This window comes from Mustela lutreola, chromosome 14 (genome assembly GCF_030435805.1).
Source record: "Mustela lutreola isolate mMusLut2 chromosome 14, mMusLut2.pri, whole genome shotgun sequence".
Lineage (NCBI taxonomy): Eukaryota > Metazoa > Chordata > Mammalia > Carnivora > Mustelidae > Mustela > Mustela lutreola.
In genome coordinates, this window is record NC_081303.1 from 38,138,570 (window position 1) to 38,155,018 (window position 16,449).

Sequence of the window (16,449 nt, forward strand, 5' to 3'; positions counted from 1 at the left end):
AGCAGCTTAAGAAGCAGACAGAAGTCCTTGTCCTGGCTGCCACGTTCAGTAGAGTATTTCCACATTCTTTGATCATGGTCTGTAGTCAGTGTACTTTGAAATTGAGATTATCCTGAAAGTATGTTAACATCGAGAACGTTTTAAAGTGACGTCTGTACCCGCTCTCCCGTATGTTCTTTCCAAGCCAGTTTTCCTGTTTGTGGTTTTAGATGGTTCTGATCGGGGCGCCTGGGTGGCTCAGTGGGTTAAAGCCTCTGCCTTCGGCTCAGGTCATGGTCTCAGGGTCCTGGGTTCGAGCCCTGCATTGGGCTCTCTGCTCCGTGGCGAGCCTGTCTCTCTAGGCCTGTCTCTCTGCCTACTTGTGATCTCTGTCTGTCAAATAAATAAATAAAATCTTAAAAAAAAATAGGTGGTTCTGATCTACGATGTCACATGATGCTGTTTCGTGGCTTGCTCTCATCACTTGCCCAACATCAGATTATTTGTGGGAGTTGGCGGCTGGGTTCTAACCCTTCCAGTGGAGGTTTTCCAACTTTGCCATGTTGCCAGATATTTTGTTTTCCATGTTACTCTTTGGAGATCTAAGCCTGTAGGGAAAATCTTGTGGCATATAGAATGTTTCTTCCTTTCAGCTATTTCTCTGGGATAAATCCCTACAAGTAAGGTCATGAGGTAGACCTAATTCTGTGGCTTTTGACACAACCCGTTTTACTTTCCAAATGGATTTTTACAGTTTATGTGGTGCAGTCGTGTCCGAATGAGTCAGTGTCCTACAGTCTCATCTCTGTTGGATCTTTTAATCAAATTGCTGATATAAGAGCTGTAAGTGGTGCCTCGTTTCAGTTTAGTTAAAACAATCACTTCCTCGTGGGTTTTGCGGTGTTTTATCTCCTGTGAGCCGCCTGTTACTTCTCTGCTCTGAAGGGTACTTTAGAGTTGATCGTGTTTTAAGGAATCTCTTCTCTTTGTGGCTCATGCTATAAAAAAATGAAGTTCCTGGTTTACAAGTTGGCAGGAAGTTAGCATGTCTCTGGTCCTGGGAGGGGTTGCGGGTGTTCACCTGTACCAAGGGAAGAAGAGCCATCTGGTCTGTCACTCCGTTGCTCTGTCACCCTGTCACCATGGCATGCGTTTTCAGGTGCCTCCACAGTTCCTGGTCCTGGCTATGAGGGCTGCCGTGCGGCTTCGGCCTGATGGTTGCTGCGTTCTTCCTGGTGACAATAATTCACCTCCGAGGTTCTCAGGAAATAGCCGGAGCTTGAATCCATGAGAACAGGCACGACTCTCATGACAGCCTCCTTGGTAGCCCCATTTTTGGGTGCTTCCCTTTGGGCCAGGGTGCTGATGAAGTCGTCTCTGCATTCTTGGGAATATGGTATTTTAAAATACACATGCCAGGAAAAGATGATGTATTTGGAAGTAAGGTTACTTTTATTTTATTGTTTTATTATGCTTTCCATTAATTTGTGCCTCCGGGCTGAAACCTCAGCCTGTCTCTGATCATGTTCGTTTTTTTCATTTCTGAATTTTTTTTTTTTTAAAGATTTTATTTATTTATTTGACAGAGAGAAATCACAAGTAGATGGAGAGGCAGGCAGAGAGAGAGAGGGAAGCAGGCTCCCTGCTGAGCAGAGAGCCCGATGTGGGACTCGATCCCAGGACCCTGAGATCATGACCTGAGCCGAAGGCAGCGGCTTAACCCACTGAGCCATCCAGGCACCCTGAATTTCTGTTTTTTTTTTTTTTTTTTTAATATTTTATTTATTTGACAGAGATCACAAGTAGGCAGAGGGGCAGGCAGAGAGACAGAGGGAGAAGCAGGCTCCCCACTGAGCAGAGAGCCCGATGGGGCTTGATCCCAGGACCCTGAGATCATGACCTGAGCCGAAGGCAGAGGCTTAAGCTACTGAGCCACCCAGGCACCCCTGAATTTCCATTTTACCTTCAGTCTCATTCCTTTACTTTATTTAGTAAATTATCTCATTTTTCCATAAGCACATTTCATCTCCCTTAAGAGATTTTTAACTGGGGCGCCTGAGTGGCTCAGTTAGTTAAGCATCTGCCTTGGGCTCTGGTCATGATCTCAGAGTCCTGGGATCGCGTCCCCCATTGGGCTCCCTGCTCAGCGGGGAGCCTGCTTCTCCCTCTCCCTCTGTCTCCGGGCTTGTGCTCTCTCACTCTCTGTCAAATAAATTAATAAAATAAAATCTTTAAAAGAAAAAAAGAGAGCTTTTGTATCTTATACAAAGCATGCAGTAGGCCCTTTAAATAGTGATACAGTTCACGCTCCATGAAATTCACCCTGTGCAGTGTGTGATGCAGTGGTTTTAGTACTTCATGGGGTTATGTAACCATCACCACCAATTCCAGAAGGTTTCCATCACCCCAGATGGAAACCCCGAACTCTTGAGCAGTTACCCCACGCCCCAGCCCCAGCTCCTAGCAGCTGCTCATGGGCGTTTTGTCTCCATGCCCTTGAATCCTTGGGACGCGTCCTATGTGTGTCAGGCTTTTGTCACTCAGTACAATGCTGTCAAGGTTCATCCATGTCATAGTGTCTCCGCACTGCAGCCCTTTTGATTGCCAAACACTGTTCTGTTCTAATGTGTTGGATTTCCAAGATCTGTTTCTGGACTACTTGTTTCTTGTGGCCCCTGACTAAAGTTGAGGCAGCACTTGTGCCCCAGAAAAGCACGATGGGGCACATGCTTCCAGTATGTGTCACAACAAGGCCCCGGGAGGCGGTGGCGACCTGTGTTCATCTTACTGATTTCATCATCGGCTCCTTAAAATATCAGTTTTCTTGTGTGTGTGGTACATAATCATTCTAGAAAACTTAAGCATGGCTGAGCTCCCAGAAAGTCCCTTCATAATCTTCTCACCCTGGCATCACTACTGTTAACTTGGTGTATACAATTCCAGGCTTTTTTCTGTGTGTGAATTGCCTGCCTGCCTGTGTGTGTGTGTGCCATCTTCCCATTTGTGGAAAAGGATGTGGTGAACAGCCCTGTAACTAAACAGTGGGTAACCAACACTATTTTCAAAAATGTGTGCTTTTTCCTTCTATGATGTTTTGGTAGCAGATGATGGAAATTCCCAAGATTTAACAGTTTTATTTTATATCTTAAAAAAATTCGTGAATTATAGGCTAAAATTGTTCTCTGCCGGGCTTAGTTGGTAGAGTCCGCTAAAATCTCTTTTTAAAAAAATTTTTTCAACATGCTAATAAAACTTTAAACAGAACAAAATAAAGCAAAGCAAAAACAGCTTCAGCTTGTTTTTATTTTAACTTTTTAGGGAATTAAATTACATTTTTAAAAAGATTTTATTTATTTATTTGACAGACATAGATCACAAACAGGCAGAGAAGGAGGAGGAAGCAGGCCCCCTGCCGAGCAGTGAGCCCGATGCGGGGCTCAATCCCCAGACCCTGAGATCATGACCTGAGCTGAAGGCAGAGGCTTTAACCCACTGAGCCACCCAGGCGCCCCTTAAATTACATTTTTTTTTTAAAGATTTTTATTTATTTATTTGACAGAGATCACAAGTAGGCAGAGAGGCAGGCAGAGAGAGAGGAAGGGAAGCAGGCTCCCTGGTGAGCAGAAAGCCCGATGCGGGACTCGATCCCAGGACCCTAGGATCATGACCTGAGCCGAAGGCAGAGGCTTTAACCCACTGAGCCACCCAGGTGCCCCTTAAATTACATTTTTTAAGACTTTCTTTATCCTTTCAGAGCATAGCAGATTTCTGAACAGAGATAAAAGGAAGGTGGCTACGTGAGGAATGTATGTACCTGCTTTTTCTCAGGTTAATAGGATGATTAGTTTAGCTGGCCCTCTCTTTTGATTCTCTTTTGTTTTTGTTTTTTTGCTACTCTTTCAAGTAAGAAGAAGAGAAGTGATATTTATTAAGAAACTCCCTGATTCACTTCTTCTATAAAATTTTAAATAGGTATAAATTATCACATTAAAGCCCATAATTGTGGCCAGATTATAACTTAAAAGATTTTAAATTATAAGTGATATATTAATGTAAATAATATTTAACTTTCATAACTTGGGGACATACTTATGAATACATTTAAAAGTGGATGAAATCAGGGCCCCTGGGTGGCCCAGCGGGTTAAAACCTCTGCCTTCAGTTCAGGTCATCTCAGGGTCCTGGGATCGAGCCCCACATCGGGCTCTCTGCTCAGGGGGTAGCCTGCTCCTCCCACCCCGGCCTGCCTCTCTGCCTACTTATGATCTCTCTCTGTCAAATAAATAAATAAAATCTTAAAAAAATAAAAGTGGTTGAAATGGGTTTAGAAGTGTATTTCAAAGTTGGGATGCCTTTGCTTTGTTTTACTCATATTTTTCTAGGAGGGAGAAGTAGCAGTTATAAATACTGTGGCCAGCAGCGGTAGTGGCGTCCACCCAGCAGTGGCGTGGGTGGGGGAGGCACCTCTGTGGTTGCCTGGTGTAACGTATCCCTTCTGGTGGCTGGTGGATGCCTCCGATTTGCCCTGGAGGCTCCCCCGGCCAGCCCCCTCCTCACCTCCCTGTGTCACTTACCAGAGGGTGGGGGGTGGGGAGTGGGGTGGGGGGGGGCACCCAGACAGCATATCAGGTTCATACCAGTCTCTCCCTGCCTTTCATATCTGCCTGCTGTCCTTAAGCATGTCTCTGGCTCTGCCTTCGTAAAAGATCCATATCCAGCCGTTTCCCCGTGTCTGCCATCACCCTACAGCTCGGGCGCTGCATGTCCTCTCAGATGGCATGTGCGTCGTCCCCTGGATCTGCTCCCACAGCGGCCACAGTGTTGTAGATGACATCACTTCGCTACCCTGCTTGGAATCCTCCAAGGACCTCTTTTTTTAAAAGAGCATTCTGAAGTATGCAGTTCAGTGGTTTTTAGACTTTCCACAAGGTTGTGCAACCCTCACACTCACTCCAGCATTTTCATTGCCCCAGATGAAACCCTGTAGCTGTTAGCAGTCACTCCCCCAGCTCCCTGGCAGTCACCAGTGTCTCTGTCTCTTGACCATTTGCCTCCAGTGGGCTCTTCGATGGGAACTTTTTAGAAATGGAGCATCTTGGCCCTCTTCCCGGATCCACTCAGTCAGAGACTGAGGATGGAGCCCAGCCGTCTGCACCCCAGTTTGAGGAGCAGTGACCTGACACCCCTATAATCCTTTCCCCTTGCTGCCCCTGCAGATGTACTCTGCCCGCCTTCCCCTCCTTGCCCTGTGCAGAAGCCTGTGGCACCCATGTCCCCTCTCCACACGGCTCCCCCTGTTTTGAATTTTGGGCCGTGTGCTGTGTTAGCTGTTCAGTAAAGGTAACCTGCACAATGGGACCGAGTCTGTAGAGCCACTGGCCTGTCAGTACCAGATGAAGGGAAAGTGTGGAAGCAGGACGATGGCTGGCTAGGGCCAGCGGGAGGACCAAGAGGACACTAGCTCTGTTCCATCGGAGTGGCCGGTGGCAGCTGTGTGCTCTGCTGCACCTCTGCACAGATGGAGGCGGACTCGGGGTGAGAGCAAGTCCGAGGGGAGTCTGTAACATGCAGGACCCGCTTGTCTGCAAACAAGCACCTACCATGTGCGTGCCGTGTGCTGGGCTGAGTGGTCCGCGGGGCCGAGGATGTGGTGCTAAAGAGACAGACCTCCAGCTTTTGTACTGCGGATATTCCAGAAGGGCCGATGGAGGGTAAAGCCAAATTAACCGAATACGAAGTGTGGTACCTGAGGGACCGTGCCAAAGAGAGCCCAAAGCAGGGAGGTAGGCATGCATGCGTGTGTGTGCACACATGTGTCGGGATCTAGGCAGCGATAGTGGGGAGACCCTCGCTGGGACGGCGGTGCAGACCTCCAGGTCTGGGGAGCAGGCAGGCCAGCTGCAGACAGAGCAGGGCAGGTGTACAGGCTTGGTGGGCAGGATGGCTGAGATGGAGGGGATTAGGAGAGGAGGCCTGGGGAGGCAGTGGTGGCAGGTGTTGGCTCGGGCATGTCACGAGTCCTCTAAGCCAGACCAGCGCCCCCTCCCTCCCCGTCTCCCTGCCTGACGCAGCCACAAAGCAGAGCAGCCTCCTTTCCTCCCGAGTTTACTGTCTCCCGAGTTGCGCCGCTCACAGCGCTGCTCTCTTCCCCATTTTGTCACCAGGCCCCTCTTTCCTACGAAACCCATCCTTCCTCACAGCCTTTGTTCAGGCCCTTGCTCTGGCCCAATTGCTGGCTGTAGCGTGCCGGCTGTTGTAGGAAGGTGCACTTTGACGCTGACCCCCGAAGTTGGTGGCAGTGCTGGGAGCACAAGACTCTTAACTTTGAAGATGGGAACTGAGGCTCCGAGAGGTGACGTGGTTTCCCCAAGGAGGTCTAGCTAATAATTAACAGATTTGGAGGCAGAGCCCAGACCTCTTGCCCAGGAGTCCTGAGCAATGTCACACCACCCACATACCAGCCACCAGCCCAAGCACGTGAGCACGGGTCCTGCAGTCAGCACTGAGTGAGTCCTCACACGTGGGAGGTGGTAATGGGTCAGCTCATGTACCTGCCATTCATGTAATGCTGTGGGCTTGTGGGGAAAGGTAACCTTAAACAGAACACATCTCTCATCGTTCTTATTCGTAATCATACCTTTAAGTAAACGAAGCTGTTGTTTTCCAGAAAGTAAAAGACCAGATCCCTGTTAAAGTTTGGGTTACATAGAGCATTTCCTAATATTTTCCTGCTGTAAGGAACAGCCCGAAGAGTAAAGAATGGATCCAAAGAGCAGAATTAACCCTGTCATTTTAGTAGCAAGTCGATTTCTTCATAGGTAAAGAGAGAGTTGTGCTGGCTCTCTCGCCTGGGGTTGGTGTGAGTTTCTGAGCTGCCTGTGCAGCCCGCACGGGTCCTAGTACCCCTCCCCCCTCCATGTTCCCCCCAGGAGGTGGGGTGGGGTGGGGTGGGGTGGGGGTGGGGTACTAGGATCCGTGGGGCTGCACTCGGTATCCCTGCAGTTCCACAAACACTTGTCTGCTGTGTACAGCGCAGACACTTCCTGGTTTTGAAGTGTTCAACTTCGCAGACAGTGTTGGGTGGGTGGGGAGCTCAGAGAGCCGCTGTGCAATTCCGGAGTGTCATGAAATGTGCCCTATGATTTGTCGGAGCTCCGGCAGGCTGGAAGTCTGTGAGCATAGGCAATCTTTTTTATGTTTTTCCAGGTGATTTTTGACAAGGCTTTAGGCTTTCTGTGTGGTTTCTTCTCTGGTTGAAGCCTGGAACGATGTGTCTTTATTAATACAGTTTGTCGGGAGGGGAAGGACCGCATAGGATTAGCTTGAAAGCTGCTCAGTTCATCCTGGGAAGCCGTATGTTTTTTTCCCATGTTTTATTTGCTGTTCACCTGTATTCACTGTATTAATTTTTCTGGGTTCCCTGCTGCGTGCTCTCATGGGCCAGGTGACTCAGTGCATTGCATGGGTTCCTGTGAGTTGAGAGCTTTGGCTGGAAAAAGGAAGGACGCGGTGACCTTAAGGAAACGTGGTGGAAGGTGAAGGAGGACCTGCAAGGTGCCTGGTGCTGAGCCTGCTCACCCTGGGGTGGGGCGGTGTTCTCCCCTGCCGGCTCCTCCTCTCACCTGACCGCACTCCTGCGGCACCCGACCTGACCACTTGGCTGGTGTCCATCACTCCACAAGCAGGCCCTGCGTTTTTGCAGAGAAGAGCCTCGTGCTGCTTTCTGGAGGTGGGCGAGGAAGGCTGAGCCTCAGGGGGAGGCTGTGGGTGGCCCGTGTCCGCCTGAGCCCAGTGCGGGTCCTACTCATTCTGCTCTTTTGTGGCCTTAAACCCCCAACTTTTCCCAATGTTGGTGGCCCATTAATCAGTTATAGAACGTGTGCTGGTCCAGAGCGGACCCACCAAAGCCTTGGCCTTCTCCTTTCGTGGGAAGAATTATTCTCGCAGGATCAGTGCTCTCAGGGGGATTGCTTTCAGGCTGTGTGTGTTTTATCCAGATACGCGCGGACCTGCGTGGAGGAGGTGCTCATGGGTTGCCATCTGCGGTTTATTTGCTGGGTCAGTTTCTTCAGCACTGGGAATTCACATTTTCAGGGGATAGTTTATCTGCGTGAAAGTTTGCTTTCTTTACTCTCAGTGTTTACTAGGAGAAAGGTGGCAGGTGGGTTGGAGGTGGAGATCTTCTGCTGTCTGATTTATTTTCTCTGCGAGGCTGGGTGAGTGTTAGCCTGACAGCCCGTTGCTCGGCTAACACCTTGTTGATGAAGACTTAGACTGTAATGTAGGTATTTGATTAAAACATTTTAGCCTTATAAGTACGATTTTTTCAGTAGGTGGTTGAAGCACGTGGTATGAATGCTAGATTTCCCTCCAGGCTGTGTGTCCTGTTTCCCAGATCCACCATCTCAGAGCAGCACACTCTTAGGTCTCCAGCCTCTTTGGCGGAGGAAGGGTACCCGCAGCTACCCCGAATCTCCCAGTGTTGGTAGGAGGGTCTGTTTCGAGCATGGGTCTGGCACCTATGAGGAACCATGTAAGTATTTGGCAGACGAATAACAAATACAGCCTCAGAGCCTGTCTTTGTTGGGTCTTTTGTGTGAACTTGTTTGCCTGAACCCCAAGGATCCTGGAGGCTCTGCGGGCACTGCTCGCTGAGGGGCCGGACTGCTGTGCCGCTCTGCACAGGGGCTAGGGAAGGGGACCCAAGGGGACTGAAGAGTGAAAGGCACAGTATGGACACTGACAGAAGCTGTCTCTCTCTGTTGGCAGATGTTTCTCACCGTGTACCTCAGTGACAGCGAGCAGCACTTCACCGAGGTCCCCGTGACCCCCGAGACGATGTGCAGAGATGTGGTGGATCTGTGCAAAGAGCCCGGCGAGAGCGAGTGCCATCTGGCCGAAGTGTGGTGTGGCTCTGGTATGAGACCCGGATGGTGCTGCTGTGTAGATGTGGCTGTGGGCGGCATGCGTGTTGTCTCTGCGGGGAAGCCGGGGACTTGCATGTGCATCAGGGTGTGACATTCTCTCACTGGCTTCGCTGTGACGTAGGCAGCCTTTCCGCTCTTGTCCTTCTGTGCAGTATGGTGAAGACGCCGCACCCAGTACACAAGGTCAAGGACAGGCAGGTGGCCCAGCAGGGTGGGCTTCTGGGCTGGACGCGGGAAATGCTTGAGGTATGGTTCCTCTGTGCTGTGACTCAACTGAATTAGAAACGTAAGGCGTCCTGATTGCTTTGCCCTCTCCCGGTTTTTGTAGGTTTTTAGGGAAAGCTCTTCAGTGTTGAGTTACCATGGTGGCAAAAGGCAGTGGTGAAATCATAGGCATTATTTTAGGCTTTGAAATCAGTCCCTCACTCTATTTCTTTGGAGCTCTCAAATGGAAGAGCCTGGTCTTTTTCTGGCCCCTCAGGAGTTTGTAGACGTGTGAGTAATTTTCCATAATTTCTGCCTTGTTCCTGTACGGCCTGGGTGATGTCCCACTGCTTCTTTCTCTCCCAGGGGGCCAAGGGTCCCAGCACCCGTTATACCGGGTTAATTGGGTCCACACCATTCGTAATACCTGCCTGTAGCCAAACTCCCTCCCTCCCAGGCCTCTTTGTCATCTTCAGCCAGCTTTCTTACAGTTGGGTATCCTGGAAGGTCCTGTGCTCACTCCCTGAATTGCTTGCTTCTTTTCCCTTCACAAAGGAACTAGATTAGACTATTCACATAAAGAAACCCAGATGATCCTTTTCAAATGAAAATGAGATAGTCCAACTTTCCACTCCTCTGTGGCTTTCTCTTCTGAGAAAAAAATCTAAATTTCTGACCTTGGGTTGTGAAGTTTGTGTCACTGTCATTGGGCACCATTCTCCTTGGCCTGCAGCTTCCCTTCTGTTCCCGAGGAAACTAATCTCCTTCCCACTTTAGGGCCCTTGGTGCCAGCCTGTCCCATTGCCTGTGTCGCTTTCCAGGTGCTATTGCCTGCAGCTCAGCCGGAGTGTTCTGTCCTCCCAGAGACTCTCCTGGAGCATCCTGCTACTGTGGCCATGAAGCCACCCTGATTTTATCCTCCAGGTTTTGTGTGTTCATTATTTTTTTGCCACTTGACTTCCTGTAGCCCAAACACATGCGTTAGAATGTAGACTTCCTAAGAGGAGAGGCTTGCGTGTGTTGTGCGTCAGTGTTCCTGGCTCAGGGAGAGGGCCTGGCGTCCGACGCTGCTCTGTCAGTGCTTCTTGAATGACTGAATGAATGCACTGCTGGCCGCTTCTGGCTGCCTCCTTGCATTCCACAGATCATCGTGCTATGCCCTTTACTGAGATGATGGAAAGCCCCTGTTGGGAGCGAGGAAGCAGTGTCCTTCTCTTGGGAAAGGCTCGGTGTCTCCTGGGAACTCCTGATTCCACCTGTTCTTTTTCCTCTCTGTGTCTTGCTCACTTGAGGCCCGTAACCCTTACTATGGGATGATGTTTAGAAAAGTTCCTTTCTTCTCACTCTTTTGGTTAAAAAAAAAAAAGAAGAAAGAAAGAAAAAGAAATGACCGCACCTGAATGTGGGTTTTTTGTTTTGTTTTGTTTTTGTTTTTGTTTTGCAAAAGAGGAAATAATGTGGACAGAATGGAAACCTCTCCCCCATGCCCGTCCCCTGCTCTCAGTGTAACTGCTCAACGTAGCAGGGAACTTTTCATACTCTTGTCTCTACATTTGTAATTGTAGTACTATAGGAGTAATTCTGTGTGTTGTCTCTTTTTCTGTTTTGGTTTTTTTTTTCCCTTTCTGTAAGTAGTGTCATACATGTCAATATCCTGCAACTTAGTGTTTCAGACCAGTATGTGTAAATCCATATCATGATTTTTACTTTTTTTAAAAATTTTTTTGAGAGAGAGCGTACTCAGGGAGAGGGAGGGGAGGATGGGGAGAGAGACTCTTAGGCAGATCCCATAGCTCATGTGGAGCCTAATGTAGACTCAATCTCATAACCCTGAGATCATGACCTGAGGTGAAACCAAGAGTTGGACCCTGAACTGACTGAGGCCCCCTACCTCCAGGTACCCCTCTGCCTTTGTTTATATAAATGCTGTGGTGAGATTCCTTTCAGGAGCCTCTTGATCTGGGCAACTGTTTTTCTCTGGAGTACATACCACGAAGTGGAATTGCTTAAAGGTTCACACACTTGAAAATTTAACATGTGGTGCTGGATTGCCTTCCATAGAGGCTGGCCACTCACACCCATACCACTTATTTCTGAAAGAATCTTTCGTCAACAGTTGATAGGATAATATTTTAATTTTTGCTAAGCTGATAGCTGAGGTTGCCTGTTCTTTTATTTGTTTGTTGGCCATTAGGGTTTCCATATTTATTTATTTATTTATTTACATTTTAAGTTAGTTCCACACCCAGAGTCAGCCTGGAGCTCAAGTCTCATGCTCCTCTGCCTGAGCCCACCCAGCACCCCTGGATTTCCATTTTTAAAATATTGTTTCTCCACAGTCTTTGCTCACGTTTCCCTTGGCACTTGTCTCTTGATTTGTAGGCATTCAAAAACAGAAACTCTTCTGGATCCTAGGCCTGTTTGTGTGATTTAAAAGGATCCTTCCCGCAAGGCTGTAAACCTACTCTCCTCTTACGTAATGCTCTAAGTTTGAAAGAATTTTCCTTCCTCCCCCATTAACTTTTGTGATTTGTGTGAGTTAGGGAGGGAATTCCTTGTTTCCTGAATAGGGAGTGAATTGTCTGAGATGCCTTACCCAACGGTGGTTTCTTTCTCACTGACGTGAAACATCCCCGCAGGCCAGGTTAGATCTCGTGCACAGTCCTGTTTCTGGAAGCCTCATTCTGTTGCTTTTGTCTTGTTTATGAAAGGATCAAGCGGTTCTGATTACTATAGTTTAAGAGTACGTTAAGTGTCTGTAAGGCAAGTGCTTTCATTTCATTGTTGTACTTTTTCAAAAAAAATAAATGAGCCATTCTTCCATTTTTCCTTTTTCAGATAAATTTGAGGATGGCCTTGAAAGGTTCCGTGGAAGGTCGTGTTAGGACTTAGATTGGTTGGAGTGAATTCATGATTCATGTGTGGGCTGTCTGCATGATGCTGTGATTCAGAGCAAGGCCTTGGGTCTCAGGTTCCTGTCTTTTTCACTTAGTGGCTTTGTAACTGAAGCTCCTGGCCAGCCTTGCCTGTGACCCTGCAGCAGGGATGGCTGTGGGTGGAGCAGGTGGTGGGCACGGGGCACAGGCAGGACTGTGAGGTGTGTGTGTGCGTGCGCAGCCTGCTCTGCCTCCTTGGGGCTCCCAGAGCGCGCAGGGTTCCCTTCGGCGTTTCGAGGGAGTATGTGTGCGCTTGCACCAGTGTGCGTGCACGAGCATGCGTGTGTTTGGTCAGGAGGTGGCAGGTTACTCAGAAGCTCTGTTGGGGGGGTATCTGCTGGGGTGTTTCCTTTTGGGGGGTCACTTGGGATTTCTGGGGCTTAGGGGTGAGGAGGGGCACCTCTGTCACTTCCAGGGCTGCAAGCAGAGTGGCACTTTGTTGTGGCTGAGTGGACTGGGCTTGGGGTGCGTCCACAAACCTGGTGGCTGTGACGAAGGGCAGGTGCACAGTGCTTTCTGAGGCTCTTTGAGCATTCCTCTATTAAAACTTAGTGCTGGAGTAGCTCTGCTTTTTTTTTTTTTTTTTTTTAAAGATTTTTCTATTTATTTGAGAGAGTAAGAGAAAGAGTGCTAGAGAGAGAGAGAGAGAGAGAGCACAAGCAGGGAGAGGCAGAGGAAGAAATAGACTCCCCGCTGAGCAAGGAGCCTGACGTGGAACTTGATCCCAGGACCCTGAGAGCATGACCAGACCTGAAGGCAGACACTTAAGTATCTCTGGGTTTTGTTTTGTTTTTAAAGATTTTGTTTATTTATTTGACAGAGATCACAAGTAGGCAGAGGGCAGGCAGAGAGAGAGGAGGAAGCAGGCTCCCTGCTGAGCAGAGAGCCGGATGTGGGGCTTGATCCCAGGACCCCGGGATCATGACCTGAGCTGAAGGCAGAGGCTTTAACCGTCTGAGCCACCCAGGTGCCCCAGTATTTCTGGTTTTAAGCAGTTGGGTCCTCGAACAATAGGTTTGGTTTTTATATCCAGGTCCTTGAGGTTGGAGGATATTTTGAGGGTAGCTTAAGATACATGATTTCTCCTGAAGTTTCCATCTATTAGAGTATTCTGTGTCCTTTTTGTCTCTAGAGAAGTTTTGACAACTGGCAGTCTCACTGGAAGAGGGGCTGGAAAGATACACAGTTGGCCCTTCAACAATGTGGGGGTTCAGAGCACCGACCCTCTCGTGCAGTCAAAAATCTGCATGGGACTTTTGACTCCCCCAAACTGCACTCCTTACGTCTTAGTGTTGCCTGAAAGCTCCGCTGACCACATCAGCAGTCCATGAATACATATTCTGGATGTTAAATATTATATACTATGTGTTCTTCAATCAAGTTTGCTAGAGGGAAGAAAGTACTATTAAGAAGATTGTGGGGCACTTGGGTGGTTCAGTCAGGCAGGCATCTGAGTCTTGGTTTCTGCTCAGGTTGTGAGATCGAGCCCCATCCTGGGCTCTGTGCTCTGTGAAGAGTCTGCTTAAGATTTTCTCCCCTCTCCTTCTGCTCCTCCCCCCACCACACATGCATGTGTGCATGCGCTCGCTCTTTCTCAAATAAATGTTTAAAAAAAAGAGAAAATCGTAAGGAACAGAAAATACATTTCAGGACTGAACTGTATTTATCAAAAACAATTCTCCTATAAGTGGACCTAGGTGGTCATACCCATGTCATTCATGGGTCAACTCTGTTTTCAGTGCTGTAAAATAGCCTTTTGTTTAGAAGTGGGTATGTCTGATTTTTTAAACATAGTTTATAGAATTATAGCTTAAAAATATGCTAACAGTAGAATTAGCCTTTATTTAAAGATCGGATTTAGAGAGTACCTGTGCATGAGCAGGGAGAAGGACTAAACGAAGAGCGAATCCCAAGCTGATGCTCTGCTGAGTGAGCCCTGCGTGGAGCTTGAACTCATGACCCTGACGTCATGACCTGAGCTGAAATCCAAGGTCTCTGACACTCAGCCAGCTGAGCCACCCAGGTGCCCCTACGCTGTTTATGTAGAAAGTTATTTCTAATTTCTTATTTAAATTTGAAGAACCCTAGAACGTTTGGGTTAGAAGGGACCTCAGAGGCCAAAAGTTCTGAACCCTCGGCGAGCCTATGGCCAGTCAGGAGCACTGAGATCACTCCTGTGCTCATAGCAGCCAGCCCAGACCCATTCCCCCTTCCAGCACCCACAGCGTCGACACCGACTGTGTGTGTGGAAAATCTGTGGTGCTTTATTTCTAAGAGCCTTTTAATGAGAAGAAAGCATCAAGGATGCTCAGTTTTCCTACAGGCATAATTTGCATGAAGGATGGGTAGTAAACGCTCTTTTCTGTACCTGCAAGTCATGTGACTTCTGTTTGTTTCCTTTAGAACGTCCAGTTGCTGATAATGAGCGGATGTTTGATGTTCTGCAGAGGTTTGGCAGTCAGAGGAATGAAGTTCGTTTCTTCCTCCGTCATGAACGGCCCCCCGGCAGGGACACAGGTAGGTAACATTGTGTGAATCCGAGCAAAGCTGTGGACTTGGACTCCACACGTCAGAGAAACGGGGAGATCAGGAGCCAGGTGACGTGAGGGGTACGGGACAGGAAGGGACATGGAAGCTAGAGAAGAGGCCAGCTTCCGAGACCTTCGGAGACCTGACTGTCGGGGAGGAAAGGGTGTGGTTTCCTTTCATTTGTTTTCTTTGAAGAGGGGAGGAGCGGGTAGAAAAAAGTCCCCAGCTCAGGAGGCTAAAGTGCAGGAGAGGGGGTGTGCACCTGAGAAGGTACTCCCTCAGTGGGGACGAGGTCCTGGGCGCAGGAGGGAGCCGGTGTCCGCTGTAGCGGAGGGAGAGGGAGCCGGCGGGGATGGTGGCAGGCATGTGCTTTGTGGGATCAGGTGGAGGGGCTTCTTGTCTGAACGTTTTCTCGGGGTTGGGAAGGTATAGAGGCCAGCGTGAACTGTTGTGGGGAATAGGTGAGCGTCTGCCTGGGGCAAGGGGCAGGCTGCTGGGGCCCAGGTGAGATCACAGACTCTGAGACCAGGGGCATTCCTTCCAGGCATGCTTTAGCAGTCTGGGCGGCTCTAAGAAGATGGTTGGATTGACCGGGCTTGGGGTTTTGCTGGTCCAGCTCAGAGGGTGGATGGGGAGAGGAGGCCATGGTCAGGACAACTTCAGCTGGTGGGAAGGGATGGAGGAGAGGGCTGCGGGGAGATGCTGGGCAGGGGAAGAGACTGCGGCCTTGGTTTTGGGCTCATGAGCAGGTGTGGTGAGAGGAACTTAGGGTCAAAAAGGAGAATGTCTGAATTTAAGATTCCAAAGGGAGCGAGCTTCTAGGTGATGAGGGCCCCATTTGGGCCATGAAATGAGCGGGAATTAGAGGTCAAGAGGTTAGCTTTGGATGGAAGTCACGTGGGACGGAGGACTCGGGGGTCAGGTGCTCGCACCTGTGGGAACCGAGGGTTCGCAGTGGAGTGTGGAGACAAGGTAAGGAGGGGGAAGGTGATGATGGGCGCTGTGCCAGTAGAGGAACAGTGGGCTGAAAGCTGCTGGACCCTGAGGGTGCAGCCATCCCAGGACCCTGGCGGCCTTGTTTCCAGTCAGATCTGTGCAGGATTACTAGGTGTTTCTAAAGATGGGAGAACTTTTAAAATGGAAAGTTGAGGATTTGTGACCTCAGTACATAATGCCTGGGAGCAGTTAAGTAGGTAGCAGATGTTAATTCTCTGTATTACTGCTTTAATAACTATGTCCTTTTGGTGTCTGGTGGTTAGAAATTAGTGACTGGACTGTGGGGGCCGCTGTGGCATGTGGACGCCCGCGCTTTGCAGGTGAGGGGCGCTAGCACTTTGGCCCCCTCTCCGAGGCCATGTGCCATTCTGTGCGTTCACTTCCCATCAGCACACGCATTTCCTTTGTAGTTTTACATGGGCATCGACAGCACATTTTTATTTTGTCCTTTGTTGACATTACCGCACACATCCTCGTGGAGGAAGCTGACTTGTACCTGTTGGCTGACTGTTGGCGGATCTTCTGTGTATGTAGTGGCTAAATTATTCAGGAGCCTCAGTGGCGGGCTCTCTGTCTGTAAGGTGAGAAACACCATCCAGTATTGCAGCTGTGTTCACAGCGTCCCACACACCAGCGCCCCCCAGTGCTCGAGCGGGGACACAGCAGCGTCACTGCCCCACAGGGTGGGAACCTTTCTGCGCATTCCTCTGGACTGTGGCTGGGGGCAGGGCTGCCACAGTCTCCACTCCGTGACCTGGGAGCTGCTCACCTGGGACCTGTGCTGAGCGTGGATGTGAGCTCTTTCTCAAGCTCCCGGGGCCCTGAAAGTGTCCTGTGCTGAACGTGCTCCTGCTGGTTCAGTGCCCTGTCTTTGAGGC

At 49.3% G+C, this 16,449-nt stretch overlaps 1 protein-coding gene across 3 annotated transcripts in view; it reads left to right on the top strand.

The window, feature by feature from the left end:
• TP53BP2 (tumor protein p53 binding protein 2) overlaps positions 1-16,449 on the top strand; it is a 55,467-nt gene that overhangs the window by 13,921 nt on the left and 25,097 nt on the right. The window contains exons 1-3 of one of the 3 annotated variants that reach the window (XM_059145979.1): positions 7,824-8,037; positions 8,749-8,896; positions 14,450-14,563. In XM_059145979.1, coding sequence (XP_059001962.1) covers positions 8,008-8,037; positions 8,749-8,896; positions 14,450-14,563 — 292 coding nt within the window. In that variant the 5' untranslated portion in view covers positions 7,824-8,007. Of the gene's footprint in view, positions 1-7,823; positions 8,038-8,748; positions 8,897-14,449; positions 14,564-16,449 lie in introns of those variants that run through there. The other 2 variants (XM_059145980.1, XM_059145981.1) reach the window with 2 other exon arrangements.